Source organism: Furipterus horrens, unplaced genomic scaffold, assembly GCF_987537825.1.
Source record: "Furipterus horrens unplaced genomic scaffold, mFurHor1.1.pri manual_scaffold_1, whole genome shotgun sequence".
Classification (NCBI taxonomy): Eukaryota; Metazoa; Chordata; class Mammalia; order Chiroptera; family Furipteridae; genus Furipterus; species Furipterus horrens.
The window spans coordinates 216,129,358-216,149,307 of record NW_028327171.1 but is presented as its reverse complement, the minus strand read 5'-3'; the positions used below and the strand labels follow the sequence as shown (position 1 = coordinate 216,149,307).

Genomic DNA, 19,950 nt, shown 5'->3' with positions numbered 1-19,950 from the left:
GGCCCCCATCTTCCGCTTGCCTCAGGGATGCTCAGACTTACAACAAAAGTCAGCCCGTTGGCTCCCTGGCCACTCAAAATGCTCCCACGGGTCTGTCAGGCCACGCTTGAACCCAGAATCACCTGGAAGTTTGTCAGTGTGGCTCGTGGGGTCCACCCAGGGCTCCTGAACAGAAACATGCACAGCTGGGCCCCGGGAATGGCCACAGGCCCCTCCTCGTGGCCAGGCTTGTCACCTGCCGAGGTGTCCTGGCCCTGCAGGCAGAGCCTGCTCAGCAGGCCTGGAATTCACATCCTGGAAGAAAAGGGCTCCAGGGACCAGCTAAAGGGTTTCTTTGCCCCAGGACTTCAGATGCCCAGATGCCTGTGAGGCTCCCAGGGTGGAACGTTGACAGAGCAGCCCTGGGGGCGTTCGCCTGGCTGGGCCCTGGGGAGACGCTGCCAGGACACAGCGGGCGGGCTTCCCTCCATCCTGCATCCTCAGGCTGGCATCGCGGTCCCCGCAGCCTAGGGACCCCGAATCCCGTTTCCCCAAGAGCCAACCTCAGCCGAGAGACCTGTCTTTGGGGTCTGTCCCTTCCCTGTAAAGCACATGCTGTGCCCTCAGCCCGGAGTCGAACACCGAACAACCCCACAGAAGCCCCCGGGGACCTGCGGGCAGCCAGCTGGGGCTCTCAGGTCTGGTCACCAACGAGGAGGATGACGAGGGTGACAAGGAGGGGGATGATTTCCCCGCCATGGACTCGAACAAGGGAGACCAAAGTGCAGAGTCTGTACGGTAAGCTGAGCGGGGAGTCCCGGATGAAGGTTTGGTTGAGTCAGCCCCAGGGCAGGCGAGCAGGGACCCCGCCTCATTACTCACAGCCTGCAGGGGCCTGACCCCTCGCATTCCTCGGCCCTGAGCCACCGCCCGCCTGAGGCAACTGGGTGTGCCCCGTCTCCAGCTGGTTTGTCCGGGCGCTGTGTGCTGTGCCATCGCTTCTGGTCACCATGGTGCAGGACAGGGACCCCAAGAGCTAAAGAGAAGACACTTTGGGTTCCAGGAGTGTCGAGTGCAAAGTAGAGAGGGTGATGGGCGGGACTCGAGGTCGTCCCTTGGAGAGCAGGAGACTCGGTCAAGTTCAGGGAAAGGGCTCAGAGTCCAGCCGGGAGCGAGGAGCCCACCAGTCGTTCAGTAGAGAGAGAGCAGTGAGGGGCCTTGGTAAGAGGTGCTGAAAGAGCCTCCAGGGACCGTGGGTGGCCCAGGGATCAGACCAAAGAGGGAGCAGGCACCACACGGCCCACGGCTGCCTGGTAGGAGAGGGTCCGCCAGTGGGGAGGGGGACCTCAGACCCCCTGGCCCACCCCCACTTCACTGTCAAGGGCCACCCTCTCAGGACAGGAGACTAAGTGTGAGCTGTGGGGACATGAAACCAGAGGGACATGGGCTCTGGGAGCCCTCTGGGCGCCCGGCAGGGTCCGGGTTGAGCTGGCATGTTGTAGACGGGAAGGGCTCCCGTGTGTGGTGGGAGGGGAGGACGCGAGGAGACGCGGGGTCTCGGCTGGTGGCGAGACCGTGAGAGCCCAGCGTGTGGAATGGCATCTCTCCTGTCACGGCACAGAACAAGCCCTGGGCACCCAGCCCAGCGGTGCAGAAACGCGGGCCACCTGGTCGTGAAGGGCGCCACCCGGGAGAACGGAAGCCGGTGATCCACCTTAGGGCTCAGGAGCTGAAACCAAACTTAGGCCAAGATGTGACCTTCAGCCCGCAGAGGTCCTCACCTGTGACCATCAGTTTGTCCCAGCTACTGCCTTCTGCTGCCTCGGGGGTTGCTAATTATCCAGGTCTCTCGGGGTGTGGAGAGAGAGAGAGAAGAGATGAGAGACACAAAGAGAAAAGATTCATAGAGCTAGGATTTTAAAGCTAAATTCAATCAAAGTCATAAGGTCCCTCAGCTCCTCTCCGCCTCCTCCATGACCCACTGCATAGCCCACCAGGCCAGCCTGCAGCGGGCGCCACCGAGCAGGACAAGGGGAGGTGGTCAGGGGCACTGCCCGGTCCTTTTGGAGACCCGAGCCCAGGGAACGTTCTGCAGGCTGCGGGAGCCCAGGGCCGATGCCCACAGTCTCCCTACCCACCCCGACTTCCTGTCCTGGAGCCACCTTTCCGTCCTCAGGGTGGAGTCGCATCATGACCTTTGAGTCCCACCTAGACCTGCGCTCCCGTCTGGCAGTGACCAAGGACATCAGCCGCCCTTCTCCTCGGGACGCCTCTCAGAGAGATGCCCTCCCCTTCCCTTCCAGCGCTCACTCCTCCCAGAAGCTGTCCGGAGGCCTCCGCCCACCGCGTCCCCTGGGCCTGCCTGAGTCCTGGCTGTCCTCAGCCAGGGTGGAAGGCCCGCTTCTTAGTAAGCCTCCCTGGGTCCCTCCTCTGAAGGGTCCCTCCACCCCTCTGCTCTGGCCACTTCCAGAAGAGCCAGGAGGTGCTCCTGGCCCCGCTGCCCCGCAATGATGGCTCCTGTCACGGTGTCCGTCCCTCTTCGGGCCGGGAGCCACCCGGGACGTTTCAGTGAGGCAAGCCTGGTGCCTGGCACACAGCGGGTGCTCGGTACAGCTTGTCCGATCCGTGACTGAAGGAACAAAGGCCTGGATGGGTGAATAAATTAACGGGGACGGGAGTGGAAAGAAACCACGGAGAGAGACAGTCATCGGTTGCACAGCTGGGCAGCTGACGGCGCTTCACTCCCACTCAGGCCCCGCACCAAGCGCCCCCACGCCTGTGACCGCGGCCTGAGAAAGGCAGCGTCCCTCCCACTGACCATGGCGTGAAAACCCAGCCTCGAGCGCTGGCGTGTGAACGGCGCCACGGAAGCGGCCCCGGCGTGGCGCAGCGGAGCCCCGGGCCCCGGGCCCCTCCACACAGACCACGGCCACCGGCCCGGTGTCTGCCGCGCGCCCCAGGACACGTTGCCGGGCCAACACACATTCGGAGTCACCCGAGCAGACTTAATGCCATCGCCACCGTGACTCTCCCTTTGCCTCCTGAAAATGGTGAAAAGGGAGGATTCCGACCCACCTAGGAAATGGTTTTAATCAGCTTAGTTCCAGCAATAACTGTGGAAATTCAGATTTTCCCATTCTGCTGCTTCTGGGCTTTATAGTGTGACAAATGGCTGATGGAGCCACCGCGTCCCCCCACCCCCACCCGGTCGGGAGAAACAACATGATTGGCAGCCGTTCGGAATCCCACATGGAAAGGTCCAAGGGCATAAGCATATGAAAAGCCAACAAAAAAATGAAGCTTTTGAACGTCGGAAAAACACCAAAATTACCCATCATGCTCCGCAAACCATAGAGACAACCCTGCCTCTTTCACTGGGACGATTCCTTCCCCCATGACCACGTATCTCAATCCCTGGGAAACATGCCCCATGGCAGCTAGACAGGGACCCTGTAGGTGGTGACCCACAGCGACGTGCAGGTGAGCAGACGCCTCTCGCAGACGTCAGGGCAGCCCGAAGGAGGGTCTGGTGAGTGTCGACACTACGCTGTCCAAGCAGCGTGTTAGTTAAGCACGGGTATGAAATGAGACGTGCAGAAGCTTGGGAAATTCTTAGGGACCTCTGTGTGGCCCGCGGCGGGATGCTGAGCACTCACTCATCCGTTTATTTGTTCATTCAACAGTACTTATTGGCATACATGCCCCCCTGACCTCTGCCGTCGGCCTTGCATGGAGGTGGGGGAGTCCCTGTCAGGGTGAGCCAACCGAGGGGCACGGCGGAGTCCTGCCAACGTCACGGAGCTACTGAGAAGCAGAATTAAATCTGTCACCCCGGGCTTCTGACGCACCCCTGCCGGGAACTGTGCTATTTCTGGGGACTTTTAAAGTGCGTATTGTAAATATTCAATTGAAAGTCAAAACCTCCCCAGCACACTTAAAATTTGACTAACGTTTTATTTGCATGTGCCCGTTCCGTGAGCATGTCTGTTACGTGAGCTGTTAATGAACCAGACTCGTGTGATTGAAACAGGATATTGGTGTGGATCTTGTGCACACACGGATGGTACCTCTGGCCCTGGCCCGTCAGCTTCTGCAGAGGGTAGGGGCACACACGTGAAACTGAGGGCTCTAGGGCCCCATCGGATGCCCCCTAGGATGCCCCCCAGCCCCGGGACCGTCCGAGGTCTCTGCTCAGAGCTGAGCGCAGTAAGACAGTGAATGGCATCCAGAACTCTGTCTAAGCGCTGGGCTTTATCCTAGGCAGGGTCTCTCAGCCTGCACTCTGGGGACATTTGGGGCCAAGTAAGTCTTTGTCATGGGGCATCCGTGTGCTGCAGCATCCCTGGCCTCTCCCCACTAGGGGCCAGCAGCACCCCCACCCCGAGGGGAGACAGTCACAAATGTCTCCAGACATTTCCAGATGCCCCTGGGGGACAATGTTGCCCCCTGTTGCGAACCACTGTCTGTGGCAGGTGTTGCGTACCCTTAGCTGCTGCCCACTGACAGACAGCCTCTCGCCGTGTTTTCTGAAGTGCATCGTTTCTTGCAAAGAAAATGCAGACTGTGCTGAGAGACTGCAGACAGGACCGGCAGCTGTGCCTGAGCACGTGGCACGGGAGCCCAGGTACCCGACGGGCCCCGGCAGGGACTGTGGGGCTCCCTCCTCATGGGGGCCTGTGAAGCAGCTGCCAGCCTCAGGGAAGAAACTGAGGCTTCCCAGGACAGTCACAGGGACGGCTCTGTGGACCACAGGCGCTCGGCTGGCTCCGCTGCAGCAGAGACCCCAGATTCTAGAGGGTGGGCCTCAACACTGGGGCGCAGACACTGGCCAAGACTGTCCTAGACGTGCCCGTGGAAATCGTGTCCAAGACACGGGTGAGTTACCACGTGTGTGTGTGTGTGTGTGCGTGCAAAAGACGTGGCATTTGGTGCACAGACTCCACTAGCCCTCAGTGGAAGTCAGGCCACGGTCAGCTGCCCGGAAGGAAGAAGAAGGCCAACCCTGCAAAGGCGGGCGCCGACAGTGAGCTCCGTGCCAGGTGTTGCTGGTATGAAGATTCGGGATCCCGGCTGGCTCTGTGTGTACACGCCCGTCCAGGAGGTGAAGGAGCTGTCCCAGGAGGTCAGGGATGGGGGGTTGGGGGTGACATGTTCCATAAAACCAGACAGACCTTTCCAGGCACCGAACTCAAGCCCTGAACCATGTCCTGGAAGGACTGAAATCACAAAGAATGAACCTGAATGGCAGGATTTCAGCCTCCCTGTCCTCTGCATCTGGGGACAGCCGGAGGCTTCTGCCCAGCCCTTGCCCCCACTGGGCCCCCTCATATCTTGAGCCTGGTGCTTGAGTCCTCTGCCCACTCCTCATCACCCACGGACACAGCGGAGGGGACCCGTGCCTCCATGACCCTCCCTGCTCCTGGCGAGGACATCACCACTGAGACCAGGCAGGATAACGGGATGGACCAGAGCAAGTCTTCAATCCCCAGGCTGCACAAAGAAGGGGATTTCTCGAAGGGGCTGAGAGACTCTATCATCACAAGAGCCTGCACCCTGGGGATCCCACAGAGGTCTGAGGACACAGAGTCTGGGGCCCCTTGGGGAGATGGGACACCCCCCCAAAGCCAAAGGTGCTGCAGGTGAGTCTAGACTCAGTTCAGCATTCACCACCCCCCTCCCTTTGCACCTCCACACAGGAGAAATTGCCGGGGGCCTCTTGTGGGCTGCGAGCAGTAAGAAAAGAAAAAAGGGCTAGAGAGTCCGCGGAGAGCCTGGCATGGCGTGGAACGACAGGAAACCCTGACGGCGGCCGGCCGGGGCCTGGTCTGAGCGCCAGGCATTTCAGCAGGTGCATTAGCAACAGGTAAGGATCAAGGACCCCCTCCCCCTCCCCATCCTGCAGGGCAAAGGGGGGCAGGGACGAGGAGCTCCTCTGAATTGACTGAGATGAGGCTGGACTCCGTTTTTCTGTTACGCGCCATGCACCGCTGAGCTGTGGAAGCGGCTTAGGCCCCGCCCTGAGTGCACGTTGGCCTATACAGGCTGTGCGTGTTTGTATGTTATAATCATACATGTCACCTCGATTCCAAACATGCTATTAAAACTGAGACGCGAATGCATTTTTAGGAAAAAAAAAACAATCTTTATTTTTAGAAAAATAACTTACAGGTGGAGAGAACTCCTGGACCCATGACTGCGTCCTGCAGGCGCGGCGTGGTGGCCGGAAGCAGCCTCGCCTTCTGTTCGTTTCTCCCACACGTTTACAGATACCGTTAACGCTGGAAACTGCGTCACACCCCCCACGCCAGGACGAAGCGCCGTGCAGGTACGGAGCTGTCGTAAGCATCACATTCCCGCCAAGGCCGGGCTGTATTTATATATATTTGAATATATAATTTCACAACAGCTAACAACCAATGTCATCCTTAGTGAAAGCCGACGTCCAACTAACTTTAACCCTACAACACGGAGTATATGTCAGCATAATAGTTCCCATACAATGTTTAAAATATATTTAAGCTTTCCAATATACTTATAACACAAAACTGAGAAAATAAAGTCTTAGCATTTAAATACAAATTGCCATAGAAAACTTCAGGAAACACAGAGAGTGCTATGGTACAGAGGTGGGGGCAAGCCCCCGGGCCGCGGGCTTTGACAAGTGGCACTGGCCGGCGGCACGGCCCTGCGTGACACACTGCCAGGGTCGCAGCCGCGTGACAGCCAGGCTGGCACGAGAGAGGAGGAGGAAGCACAGTGACGTGCCTCCCCCCCTTCAGGCTGCTTGGGTCCCCATCCCCGAAGCCTTTTGGAAACGAGGCGGCGGGAGCCCTGCTGAAAGCAGGCACACGGGTCCCCAGACCCGGCATCATTTGGTGTTCGGCTCCAGAGCGGAGTACTCGGCTTCTGACACCCGGGACGCGTCGATGAGCTTGGTGAGGCCCGTCTTGGCCGAGTACTTGAAGATGAAGGCTTTCATGAGCTCGTACCGGTAGTTGCGGTTGATGAAGCTGTAGAGCACCGGGTTGACGCAGCAATGCACCAGGGACAGGCACTGCGTGACGTGCAGAGCCGTGAAGAGGAAGTTCTCCAGCTGGCAGGTGAAGGGGAGGTAGTGCAGGACTGAGCAGACGTCCAGGAGCACCACCACGTGGTAGGGCAGCCAGCACACCAGGAAGACCACCACGTAGGAGAAGATGATCTTCCGGCTGCTGTGCTTCTCCTGGTCGCCAGACGCCACGATGGTGCGGGCCAGCAGGAAGTAGAAGACTGCAATGACGCAGAAGGGGATGACGAAGCCCAGGACCACAGACACCAGCTCCATGCCGATGAGCCACTCCTTGGCGCTGTGCTCGGGGTAGGAGGACCGGCAGTAGGTCTCGTTGTTGGACGCGGACGTGATGGTTTTCAGGTAGTAGGTGTCAGGCAGGGACACGCAGAAGGCCAGCAGCCACACCAGGACGCAGACGACCCGGCGCGCCACCTTCTTCCTGCGGCTCGAGGTGCTGGCGAAGTAGGTGATGGACAGGTAGCGGTCCACGCTCATGCACGTGAGGAAGAAGATGCTGCCGAAGAGGTTGATGGAGAAGATGAGGTGGGTGACCTTGCACGTGAGCTCGCCCATGGGCCACTGGTTGTGCTGCACGAGGCTGACCACCCAGACCGGGATGGTGACCACCACCCACAGGTCGGCGACGGCCAGGTTCAAGATGTAGCAGTGCGTGTCGTAGCCCGTGGTCTTGGCCTGGATGTTCACCCAGACCACCACGGAGTTGGCGATCATGCCGATGACGAAGATGAAGATGTACAGGAAGGAGAGCGTGTACAGCAGGACGCTCTTGTTGGCCATGTTGGGGCACGACACCGTGTCGACCGTGATGCAGTCGCTGCTGTTGCACGGCCAGCTGATGTCGGAGAAGTTCCCCGGTTCCGAGTAGTCGAAGACGTGCAGATCCATGGCGTCCGGGGCAGCGATCAGGGCGCCTGCACGAGAAATCGGACCGCAGAGCTGGAAGAGAAAAATCACTTGCTTAGGAAACACGCAAGGCTTGGTCACAAGGCTTTTCCTGCGCCCCGAAGGCTCAGCTGTTTCACTTCAGCTCTGCAGAATTTTTGCAGAGAAAACAACCGTAACAGAAGTGTGCAAAACAGAATCTAACACGCCCAGAATCTAAATCCATGTGGGGCTCAAAGAAACAGTGTTTGCTTCCTCTATCTTTTCGCGGCTGTGTGCGCAAGGCATCGCCAGCCTGGCTGTGCCCAGGGTGTGAAATCAACACAGTCCCGGGGCCAGAGAAATGTCAGGCAGCCAAGCCGTGGCCACGGTGACAAGGATGGCTGGCTAGCTCTCAGCGTGGGGACAGAGGAGCCATTTTACCTACACCCCCAAAAATGGCAGAATTGATTTGCTCCTTACATGTGTCCTGCTCTGGTGTCTTAATGAGATCAATTCAGATTCTCTTCCGAATTTGCATTAAAAATGGGCCTAGTGCTTTGTACTTTTCTGCACAATTTGCATGTAAACCTGGGTCTCAGGCCGCCCTCCTTTGCAGACATGAAAACTACTTGAAACGTGGTCAGCATGGGGAACACCCCGCAGACTGACCGCTTGCTCTCTAAGCCCGCAGACTTGGGTCTGCCCCTCGACACTCAGCTGTCTCCAGCACTGGCCGGCGCCTGCTTTTCCCTCTTTGATCTGTCCAACTGCTTCAAGGGCGACTGTGCCCCCAAATCACCGCCTGCCGCGTTTCTGGGGGGGGGGGGCAGTGACTTTCTCAGCTGTCTCCCTGCGAACCTGCCATGAAGCCGACACTCTGGACTGTCACCATTTAGCGCCCACGGAGAAGCCGGCCCCAAGGCACCGCTGTGCCTGGAAATGATTTCTCCACAAATTTGCCAGCTACAGGAGCTGCCAGAGGCTGCTTTCCACCGCGGCCCCGTCCACCCAAGGACCCTGCAACCCTTCCTCTGCGTGGCTCTGGGTCGGCAAGACCCTGGGGACTGGGGCAGAGGGAAAGGAAAATAATCCCGTGCCCCGGTGAGGGTCGGGCGCTGTCCTCCCTTCTCACCGGTCCCAGGGAAAGAAAGACCAAGTTGAGTTTATTCGCCAAGTTAGTTCAAAGTGGACTCTGGGTCACACATGTGAGCTCCCTGGAGGGGGGAGGTCAGTGCCCAGAGGACAGGCTAACGGTGTGAGGTGACATCTGGGGAGAGCCCCGCCCTGGGAGCAGACGCCCCTGGGTTAAGAGTCTGGCTTTTCGCTCACTTGTGTGAACAGCAGCCTAGTTAACCTGTCTAGCCCTGTGAGCTATAGACTAGTTAACCCGTCTGCCCGTGTGAACTGCAGACTAGTTAACCCATCTGCCCGTGTGAACTGCAGACTAGTTAACCCATCTGCCCATGTGAACTGCAGACTAGTTAACCTGTCTGCCGTGTGAACTGTAGACTAGTTAACCTGTCTAACCCTGTGAACTGCAGCCTAGTTAACCCGTCTGCCTGTGTGAACTGCAGCCTAGTTATCCCACCTGCCTGTGTGAACTGCAGACTAGTTAACCCACCTGCCCATGTGAACTGCAGCCTAGTTAACCCATCTGCTCATGTAAACTGCAGCCTAGTTAACCCATCTGCCCATGTGAACTGCAGACTAGTTAACCCGTCGGTCCATGTGAACTGCAGCCTAGTTATCCCACCTGCCCGTGTGAACTGCAGACTAGTTAACCCATCTGCCCGTGTGAACTGCAGACTAGTTAACCCATCTGCCCGTGTGAACTGCAGCCTAGTTAACCCATCTGCCCACTGCCTCTCAGGACGCCCACATCCGAGAGCTGCCGGCCCCCACGCAGACCCTAAGGCAGCCCGCGCTCAGCACCCCCTCACCCCCTCCCAGTCACCCTCTGGTGAACAGCCTGCCCTCACTGAACTCTTGCTGCACATCTGCGGCCGCCTCCTCCAGGCAAAGCAATACATGGCCCCCCCGAGGAGGCCACGCAGGGGCTCACACAGAGGCAGGCAGCTGCGTCACCTTCGGGATCGACAGACAGGTTCCCCGAGAAATGAAACATCCCCCTGCCACCCAGGACCAGCTGGCTCCTCAGCCTCAGAACTCACAGCAGGCGACCTGCCCTTGACCCCCCTGACACCAGAGGCTGGCCTCCTGCTGGCTCCTGGAAAGCCTCCTCTGCTGAGCGGGAAGTAGCCATGGGTTCCCCTCCCGGTGACCGACTCAGGCCTCGGTGTCCTCACTGCTGATGGAGAGAGCAGAGGAGCCGGGCCGGAGGACAAGCCCCAGCCTGTAGGCAGACAGAGGTGGGCCGGACCTGGGGACAGAGCGCCACCCTGCTGGCGTCAGCCTGGGGTCCCCTCCGCTGCCCGCGCTGGCACGGCCTACGAGGCCCGGAACCACAGCAGGCTGGGGACGGAGCGCGAGCCCCCGCCTCCCAGACACGGGGGCCTTTGGTGGCGTCTGCGCAAAGACTTCCTGGAGGGAGGGAAAGAGGGGTGCAGAATAACAGATTTTCCCGTTCCAGCGCCGCCCAGTTCACTCACTTCCCCTCCCGGCAGAGCACATTTACGGAAGCACAGATCCTACGCCAGCGCAGGAGCGGGAGGCAGAAACGCGCACCCGGGGGAGGGGAGCGGTCCGGCCGCTCGGCGCGCCCGCCGTCTGGGGCCCAGCTTGGCTGTGACGGCACAGAGCGGCCGACGCTGCGAACGAGGGGCCTTCCCAGCCCGCTCATCAGAGCCGCGGGCAGAGCCGCACGTGTGCAGGGCGCGGTCTCTCCCGTGTCCAGAGGGAAAGCGGCCTGCATGTTTACGTGTAACACGTACGTGTGAAGGCGCAGAGAGCGCCCACGTTCCGTGCGCAGCTTCGGGCCAGGAGGGTGGACTGAGGGAACAAAGCGAGGACTGCAGTTTTGACTCCATAAACTGTATTATTTGAAATATGACATCCAGAATCATGTAAATGTTAATTAAGCAGTACCGACTGGCGGTTACGGAGGGGTCGGGGGGACGTAAGCACAGCGCCGGGGACACAGTCAATAAGCTTGTCGCAACTGCGACGGGGCCAGGTGCGAACGAGGCTTTCGGGGGATCACTCCACACGTTACATAAACGTCTGACCGCTGTGCTGTGCACCTGGAAGTGATATAACATCCAGCGTCAACCGTAATTGAAAAATAAAATACCTATGTAAATTTTAATAAGACGGGAATGTCCCAGAAAACCGGACAGGTTCACGGTCCCGTTTCTGGACCACGAGAGAACAGAAGGCAGTGAAATCGCCGTCCGCTCCCCCTCGCCTGACTCCTCCCGTGTTTCCCCTCGCGAGTCGCCCGGATTCTGCAGAGTCTGCACCCAACGCCTGCACGCAGACGGTGCCACGGGTCCACCACGACAGCTTGTCCCCGGCCTGCGGAGGACCAGCGCCCGCCCACCTGCCCTCCCGCCCCGGGTCTGCAAAGGGCCTCGTCCACTCCCACAATCCACCCAGGGCAGAAGGGCCCTGCTCTGTCCCCGAGGACGGACGTCCCTGGGAGATGTGCCTCTCCCTCCTCAGGCTCACTACTCAGCCACCAAGTGTCCCTGACGACCAGAAAGCAGCCCAGCCCTGAGGCATTCAGCTGCAGCCCAGAGCCCTGCCCAGACTCAGCCAGTGCGCTGGGGGCCAACCGGGGCGAGAGGCCTCGAAGCCGAGCGTCCCCACGGGGTGGCAGGTCATCCTGCCGTCAATGTCACTCCCTCCGGACAGACGGCCAAGTGCTCAGGTAGCTGGCTGGCGTTCACCCAAACCACTGTCGATACGCTTGCCCCCCCCACACAGACGCAGAAGACCCTTCCCCACTAACCCTCGGCCCCTCCTGTCCCAAATAACAGACATGTCCCCTGTGTCCCCGGCCTCCTCGCACCCGGGGCCGGGAACCTGCACGCGGCATCCTGGCCTGGTTTCCGTCTCTCCTGCCTGCTCAGGCCCCCCGCCCCGTGACTTCTCATTGGTCTTCATACAGACACAGCAGCAAAGTCACCTGGCCCAAAGTAGATGCTCAATGAACCCCGAGTCAATGAGCCCGGAGTCAATGAACCCAAGCCCCACTGAGACCAGAGAGCACAGGCTGTCCCTGGAGGTGACATCGCCCCTTTTCATGCCTCTAAATGTTTGCGGTGGCTCTTCTGTGACAAGCTCTACTCTGGGGCACATGAGCCAGCATGGCCATGGCCCGTCCCCCCAGGAGCTCCCAGGCTCACCGAGGGGCAAGGAAGCAGAGGGCAGTGGGAGCTGCCCTGGAGCCTGTGGGGGCCTTCACGGAGAAAGCAGGGAGCACCGAGGTGACCAGTGACATGCCACGAAGAGGGTCACCGACCCTGGTGGAGGCCAGGCCCCCACAAAGAAGAGCTGAGAATCGGGACTTCACAGGTGTGAGGGTCAGGCTGGGCCTGTCCCTGTAGGAGCCATGACGGTCTTGAGCAAGTGAGTGGCTTTGCTGCAGAAAAGGCTGCTGGGAGTGGAGGTGACAGGAACTATGTCGGTGTTGGGGGAGTGCGTGGTGGCACCACCCAGAGCCGGCTGGAGGCAGGCCACCTCGGGAAAGAAAGCGATCCTGGATAACATCGGCCAGGAGGGCCCTTGGGCACCTGCTTGCACACCAACAGGCTGCTGGTCCTCTGGGCTCCTCAGGGGACCTTCTGCAACTTGGGACCGACCGGCGTCCCATCCAGGACAAAAGTTCCAGTAGCAACTGAGTGCTGTCCCCAGACAGGATCACCTGCTCAGCCTCTGTCACTACTGTGCACCTGGAAACTGAGGCCCGGTCGGAGAAGAGCCAGCTCTCTCAGGCTAGTGGCTAATGTCTTTTCCAGAGACTCGATCCAGTGGGAACCCTGCTCGGGTCTCCTGGGAAGCCCCGCCCCTTCTACCAGGCTGGCCTGCTGCTTAGCTAAGGAGAACCCACAGGACCCAAAGAGCCATTAGGCAGCTGCACGTGACCGAGGTTTGGTTTTTACGTGTTTGCTTTATGGAGTTTTTTTGCTACCAATCTTGTAATAAATCTACGGAGCAGTCCAGGGACGCATGAGCCCCAGCAGACACCTGTGGCCACAGCAGACTGGGCAGCGGGTCCATCCCCCAGTACCAAGCAGACGGAAAACATGCACTGGACCACACACTTAGGAGTGACCCCGAGGGATCCTAGTTTATATAAGAACTGTTCCGAATCATCTAAGAACTCAAAAATAGAAGAAAGAAAGAAATAAAAAGAGAAAGAGAGACAGAAAAGAAAGAGAAAGAAAGAAAGAAAAGAGAAGAGAAAAGAAAAGAAAAGAAGAGCGAAGAAAAGAAAGAAAAAGAAAGAATAAAGAGCGGGCCATGCCTTCATTCAGATCCAGGCCACCCACTCCCGGGGTCCTCAGACCCATATCAGTAACACAGGGGCACCCTCGTCCACTTAAGTACTGGGGGATAAAATGAGCCCCACATCCAGAAACCCGATCTGGCCTGGTGCTCAGCTGCCCGCCAGGGAAGCCCTGTTGCGCCCAGCAGGGAGAACCACAAAGGCTGCCGCCTGGGTTGGCCGAGTGTAACCAGAGCCCTAATCTCCCCCCCCACCCCAGCTTAGGACCTGGACCAGCCGCGGGAGGTCAGCCCCCTGAGATCCCCTCACTGTCGCTCTCTCTCCGCACACACAATGGGTTCCCAGGAGACTGCTACGCAATCTTAGACTCTTCTATTCAAGCGGAGAAAAGACTCTCACAAAGGTATCTGGTACAATAAGAAGGCTGGGAGATGCTAGCTCTCTAGCTGGCCGAGCCCCACGCTGCCCACGGCTCCCGTACCTGCCCTCAGCCAACCACGTTCAGTGCCATCTGAGAGGGTCGCAGCCTCCCTACCCTCTGGACACTTGGAACAAAACATGGGTCAACTTCCAAACCTGCTCGTGGCTTAGCCAGATTTTCACTGCACAACTATGCAATCCCCCCCATCACCATAATAACAAAGCAATAAGGGGTCTTTCCCAATTCTAAATTAGTGCACGCTTACGTCACAAAAGCCATCAAACACCCCTGCAGAGAGCCGCCAGGTAGTCCAAATTAGAGAGCCTTTCCTGTTTCTTTCTTCTTCTTCTTCTTTTTTTTTTTTTTTTGCTTGCCTTTATTTAATAGCAAATACGTGTCCTGGAGCTACAATTTCCTGGACTTTAAAAGCACGTGACTGTTTCTAAATTGTGCCTGCCCGCTTGGAAGGCATTCTGGTACCATTTTTGTTCCCAAGAGGAAAACTAAGTTCCCCGGTTGCCTGGTTAAAAGTGCAAATACTTTCCAGCCCCCATTCCATTCATGTCCTGCAAAATCGCTGGGAAAAATCTCGTCCCGAAATCTTTAGGGCTGTTTCCTTCTCATCGGTCACTCCTAGGGCTTAGAGAGTGACCTTCACCCCCAGGCCTGAGTAACTTCCCGCGTGTCTCCTGGAAAACAAGAGCCTCGCGGCTGAGCCCGTCGCACAAAAAGCCACTGTTCCCGAGTAAATAGGTTTTGTTGTTTGTTTTCTGTGGAGGTTTTTTTCCCATCCAGAAAGCCTATATTTTGCCTGTTGTGGGCCCGCCTAGAAACTCTAATACCTCCTCAGCTCTCTCGGGACTTGCTGCTAGTAGCAGAGAACTTACCTCCAAGGTCCTGACTCTCTGTAAAGCCCAGGCAGCGGCTTTTTTAGCCCTTCCAAAACTTCCCCTCCACTCTGATTGCAATGCACGCCCCTTTAGAAAATAAGTCGGACGGGCTGCAAAATACAGGCACTTCCAGTCTCGTTTGGCCTTCCCACCTGCACGTCTCCCTGTTCCTTTCGCTTTTCCGCCCGTGCCGCCCCTCCCCCACCCCCAGAGGTGTGGCATCAAGCTTAGCCCTTGTGCACAGTCAAGTGTTTACGGCAGAGGCCGGGGAAAAAGAGCAGCTTGTTTCCGAGCTCGGCTCCCACGTGCAGCTGCGCGGCCGCCGGGAGGGCCCTGCCCCGGAGCGGGCGCTGCAGGGACGCTGGCTGCTTACGCACTGAAAATCTATGCAAAGCTCGGCCAGGCACCGCAGCCCCTGCTCGCTTTTCTAGGAAAGTTTATTTGATCTCAGCATTTTCCTGGCATAAATAAAGGCACACAGGCAGCATCTGCGTCTAAAAAGAGAACAAAAAGTTATCACACCGAGACTCCGCAGAACGAAGTCTCGGGAGCTGTCCCTGCCCCGGGTCCCTTCAAAGGGCTGCCAACCCCGTCAGGGGTGGGGCTGGGGAGGCATTCCGCTTCTGGAAAACGCAGTTATTCTGTGGTGAGCTAACGAATTCTGAGAAAGAAGAGGAAAGGGGAGAGAAAGGAGGGAGGAAAGAGAGAGACAGCCAGTCTGACTGCTACAACTTCTCATTCCGTCTGGAAACTGCAAGTCACGTTACCCACCCATCTCTGACCTCACCCCCAAGTTCTTACCCTCCGACACCTTCTGAATATTGGAGCTTGCTAACAACACTGAACAAAACTCGTGTTTTACCTGAAGAGTATATTTAAACGACAAAATCCCAGGCTTGTGCCTTTTTTTTTTTTTTCCAACTGAAGTTGGACTTAGCACCTTCTAAGGGAACAAGAAATTAGATTAGCAAGGATGTGAGCGACCGCGAGAGGAGACGGAGCTAGCTGCATTTAACACTCGGCCTCGGAGCTCTCTGGCTTCCAGAATCCGGGGACCCCCCCGCCCCTCCCCAAAGCCCTGGACTCAAACACACTCCAGCTCCACAGATTCTCAGCACCGTTTTCTTCTTCTCTTCATACCGCGTTCATCTTTCCGGACTCGCCTGTGTACCACCGCCTCTGTTTCCCAGCTGATGTCCCAGAAGTGAACCGGGGACGCGGGGGTGCCAAGCAGACTCCGTGCCCACTTTCAGAAGCAGAATGAACAGTCTGCATTCAGGCAAAGCCCTCTGCTCCCTGGACCTTAAATACCCACAGCAGCCAATAAACACCAGATTCCTGAAGCCAACCAAGGCTCCGAGAGGTCCTTCCCCGAGCGCCCAAGGACTCTGCCCTTTTCCCTCCGCAGGGAAAGGTGCCCCTCCCCGTGGCAGCAGGCACGCTTTGCCATGCAGCCGGGCTCGGAGGAAGCAGACCTGCGCATTCGCGAGCGCCCATCGCCGCGCGGAGAGAGAAGCGCCTGACAAAGACCAGTGCGCGTGAGCGCAGGAACCCTGCCCGCCGCCTCCCCGCCCCCCCTTCCCACCAGGGCTGCAGAAGGACGGGTTCCCTTACCTCCCGTCTGGGCGCTGGCTCAGGGCTCGCCTCCCCAGCTGCCTCCCGCGCTCCCCGCCTGAGGGCTGAGCAGTTCGGAGCAACTGTGAGCTCCAGGGCTGCTGACTTGCAATATATACGCTGCGGGGAGGCGCCTCTAGATGGCAGCTTTGTAACCCTCATCTCCTCCTTCCCTCCCCCGCGCCACACCCCCCAACGCAGATGCAGACACGCGCGCGCGCGCACGCACACACAGGCACACAGAGCCCCCGCTTTGTAAACTCCTGTCTGCTGCTCCCCCCAAGGCTCCTCCACACCAGTGCGCTCTTGGAAAACCCCCAGCTTCCTGCACTGGCGAAGTCTCATGAAGCCGCAAGGTCCAGCCAGACCCCATGGGGGAAACCGTGTCCGCAAAAGAAGAACTGCAAAGAAAGCCTAGTGCTTTGCGAAATCATCAAATATTTATCTGGTCTCAGGTATATCTTTAACAATCCCATTAACACCGAGAGTTCCCTTTGAATGCCTCTCAGCTCCGGGGAAGACTTTGTTCCCCAGACAAATGCTCTGAACTTCTGAACCTGGGTGTTGATTTATTCCGCCTGGGTTTTCTTTGTTGGGTCCTCCAAAACAGAAGTCACAGTTTCAGTGGGAGAAAGCCTTCAGTATCACGTGATATGCCCCCCAAAGTGCGGGAAAGACCTTCTAGAATAGATTTCAGTCGATTTTATTTGGAATCTTTTATTTGTGAAGGACTTGAGGCCCAAAGCCCTGGAAAACCTAAGCAGAATGTATTCTGAAACTCCTACACGGTGCCAGGCACACACTGGAAGTATTTATTTAAATGTCTTTTGATGATGTCTTTTCCCGAGGCGCGTTTAGCCAACACTTTATTGCTACGACTATTATTGGTGTTAAAATCTACACTCTCCTCTAGAAGCCCGCGGCTCAAGTTCTGTCCATGCGGGAATTAGACCTGAAAATGTGTTCCGCGCAGCACTCCCCCGCGGGCCTGTGGAGAAGAGTAACCACAAAGCAGCGACCTAAACTTTTCCTTTCAAACCGCGCCGCGGAGCTCCGCTTCCCCGGAGTCCAGTGCGCTCGCCTTGCGGTGTTCCTGCCTCGCGGGGGTTCGCGGAGGGCAGCTTTCTCCCTCCCGAGCGGAACCTTTTTGAGATTCTTTTTTTACTTCTACTAAAAATAAGGGCAGACAGCCAAATGCGAGGCCGGGGGCGGGCGGACTGGGAGGTCACGCTCTCCTGTGGCTGGAGGCCCCGCGTGGAGAGAGCCCCTAACAAAAGCAACGTTTTGTTTACATAAACCTTCAGGGCACAGCGTGGACATCACCGCGGCCACACCTGCTCTGCTCTGCGGAGGCTCTCGGCTCACAGCAGACCCCCCCCCCCCCCCCGCCCCTGCGCAACCCAGTGACTGTCCTTAGGAGCGGGGCCAACGCTGCCTGTCACCTGGGCATCGGGCGGGCCACCTGCAGGCGCCCAGAGGAAGCCGCCGTGCGGGAAAGTGCAGGCGGCTCCTTCCGCACACCAGGGCGCAGGGAGGCTGCAAGGAGGCTCGTTCATAACTTTTGGGGTCCTGTTTTCTTCTCGTGGGTGCCCCTGCGTCTGAGCCTGATGGAAACGTACCCACGCGACCCCCGAGCAGAGGTTTTCTCCGCGACACTGACCACAGGTTTGACGGTCTCTTTCCGTGAACTTGGCGACCCGTCCCTGGAGGACTACCCCTGCTGGCGGGGTGGGAGGCGGGCCGGGGCCCCACTGAAACCCAGGATGCGCTCCAATCACGTGTGTGCTCTCGAAAATAAAACGGGCATTGAAGGGAAACCTGCGACAGGATGCGGCGGCTAACGCGGAGGAAGGAAAATGCAAAGTAGCTGTAAAAAGAAGAACCCAGTTCAGTTCCTCCGCGGCGGGGCCCTCCTGCCCCCACCCCCAGCGGCCGGCCGCGGTGCAGGGGCGGCGGGACACGTGCGCTGCGCCCCGGGAGGCGGCCCGCAGCCCTCCCGGGCCCGCCAAGGCCGGGCGTCCACACCCCCACCGCCCCTGAGCCGGACCTGGGGGAAACGCGAGGGGAAGTCACCAATGGCTTCCAAGGGAGTAAGACTGCGCCGCCCCAGGACCTGAAATGCCCCGGGACCCTTGGGAAGCCCACCCCTGGCTGTTGGAACGATCGCATTTGTCAGCGGGGGGAGGAGGTCCCACACGCGGTTGGCTTGGGAGGAGTTTGTTTGGTTACCCCAACGGGAAACGGGAAGCGGGAGGGCTCGGGGCCCCGTGCCCCCCGCGGCGCCCTCCCTGCCTGCGGCCGCCCCGCCCCGGCACCCCCCGCCCCGCCCCCGGCAGGTTTGCGTGCAGGCGTGGCGGCCTGAAGCAGCCTCCTGCCTGGCCCCCAGAACCGGCCTCACTCCGAGAGCGGGAATCCCTGTCCCCGCAGAAGCTTCAGCGCCTAGAGCAGTGGTTCTCAGCCTTCCTAACGTCGGGACCCTTTAACACAGTTCCTCGTGTTCTGGTGACCCCCAGCCATAACTAAAGCATAGTGATTAATCCCAAAAACAATATGTCATTATATATGTGTTTTCCGATGGTCTTAGGCCACCCCTGTGAAAGGGTCGTTCGACCCCCAAGGGGTCGCGACTCACGCGTTGAGAACCGCTCCTCTAGAGGGTCGGCCTAGCGGGGGTCATCTCAGCTGGGGCTGGACCTTCTCCCCTGAATGACAGACACGTGGGCTTCTTCTTCCAGGAAGGACTGGGCTTCCTCCAGGAGAGACCTGGGCGTCGAAACCGAGCCGTGCCCCAAGGACCCCTGGGCCCTGTCCCGGCAGCTCCGTTTTGGAACCCCAACTTACACACCATGGCTCTCGGGGGGCATAGCCCTGTTGAACGTTAGGGTCTTATCTTTAAGTCAATTATACTAGAACCTTCTATGCTTGGCAGGTGCCTCTCAGGGTTAAAGGAAAGGGTTCCTGTCCATTGGAGGCACCTCACTTCTGAATCAGGTTTTTGTGCTCCTCATGTTTCACGCCTCGGGTGACGCCGCTGTACGCTGATGGTGAGTGTGACTTGGGACGACCACTTTGGCAGCACTTACCATCGCTGACCATACACGTGCTCTGTGACCCAGAAATTTAATCGCAAGGTGTCTACCCAGCTTAAAGGCGTGATATTGCCTATAAAAAATATGCAAAGATGTTTATGACTATTTATAAGAACCCCAAACTGGAAATTACTCAACATTAGCAGGAGAAAAAAAATACTACAGACCAATATCTCTCATGAACACAGACATAAAAATCTTTTAAAAAAGGATCCTGACTAAGTAAGGGTTATCCTTGAAAGGCAAGGCTGGCTTGACATTTGAATATCTGTATAATTTACTAAATTAATAAAGCATTTGAAAAAACTCAAAATCAATTCATGATAACAAATTTCAATCAAAAAATAGAATGATTTCTATTTGATTTAATTCCTCAATTTGATATAGGGCAGGTATGAATTTGATACAGGACACATATGAATTTGATACAGGACAAAGTCACACATGTATGAATACCTAGAGCTAACATCCTACCTAATGGTGAAATTGAGAACAAGGCAAGGATATCATTTTTACCACTTCCTTTCAACATTGCAATGCAGGCCCTAACTGGTGCCAGTAAAGAAGAGAAAAAGACATAAAGGCATACGCATTGGGGAGAAAGATGTGAC

General features: G+C 57.7%; 1 protein-coding gene across 1 annotated transcript; it reads right to left on the bottom strand.

The window, feature by feature from the left end:
- Positions 1-6,225: 6,225 nt before the first annotated feature.
- On the bottom strand, positions 6,226-16,348 carry ACKR3 (atypical chemokine receptor 3). The gene is made up of 2 exons (XM_090285123.1): positions 16,251-16,348; positions 6,226-7,987 (listed from the first exon to the last, which is right to left on the bottom strand). The coding sequence occupies exon 2, from the start codon at positions 7,934-7,936 to the stop codon at positions 6,848-6,850; it is 1,089 nt and encodes a 362-aa protein (XP_090141249.1). The 5' UTR covers positions 7,937-7,987; positions 16,251-16,348; the 3' UTR covers positions 6,226-6,847.
- Positions 16,349-19,950: the final 3,602 nt, after the last annotated feature.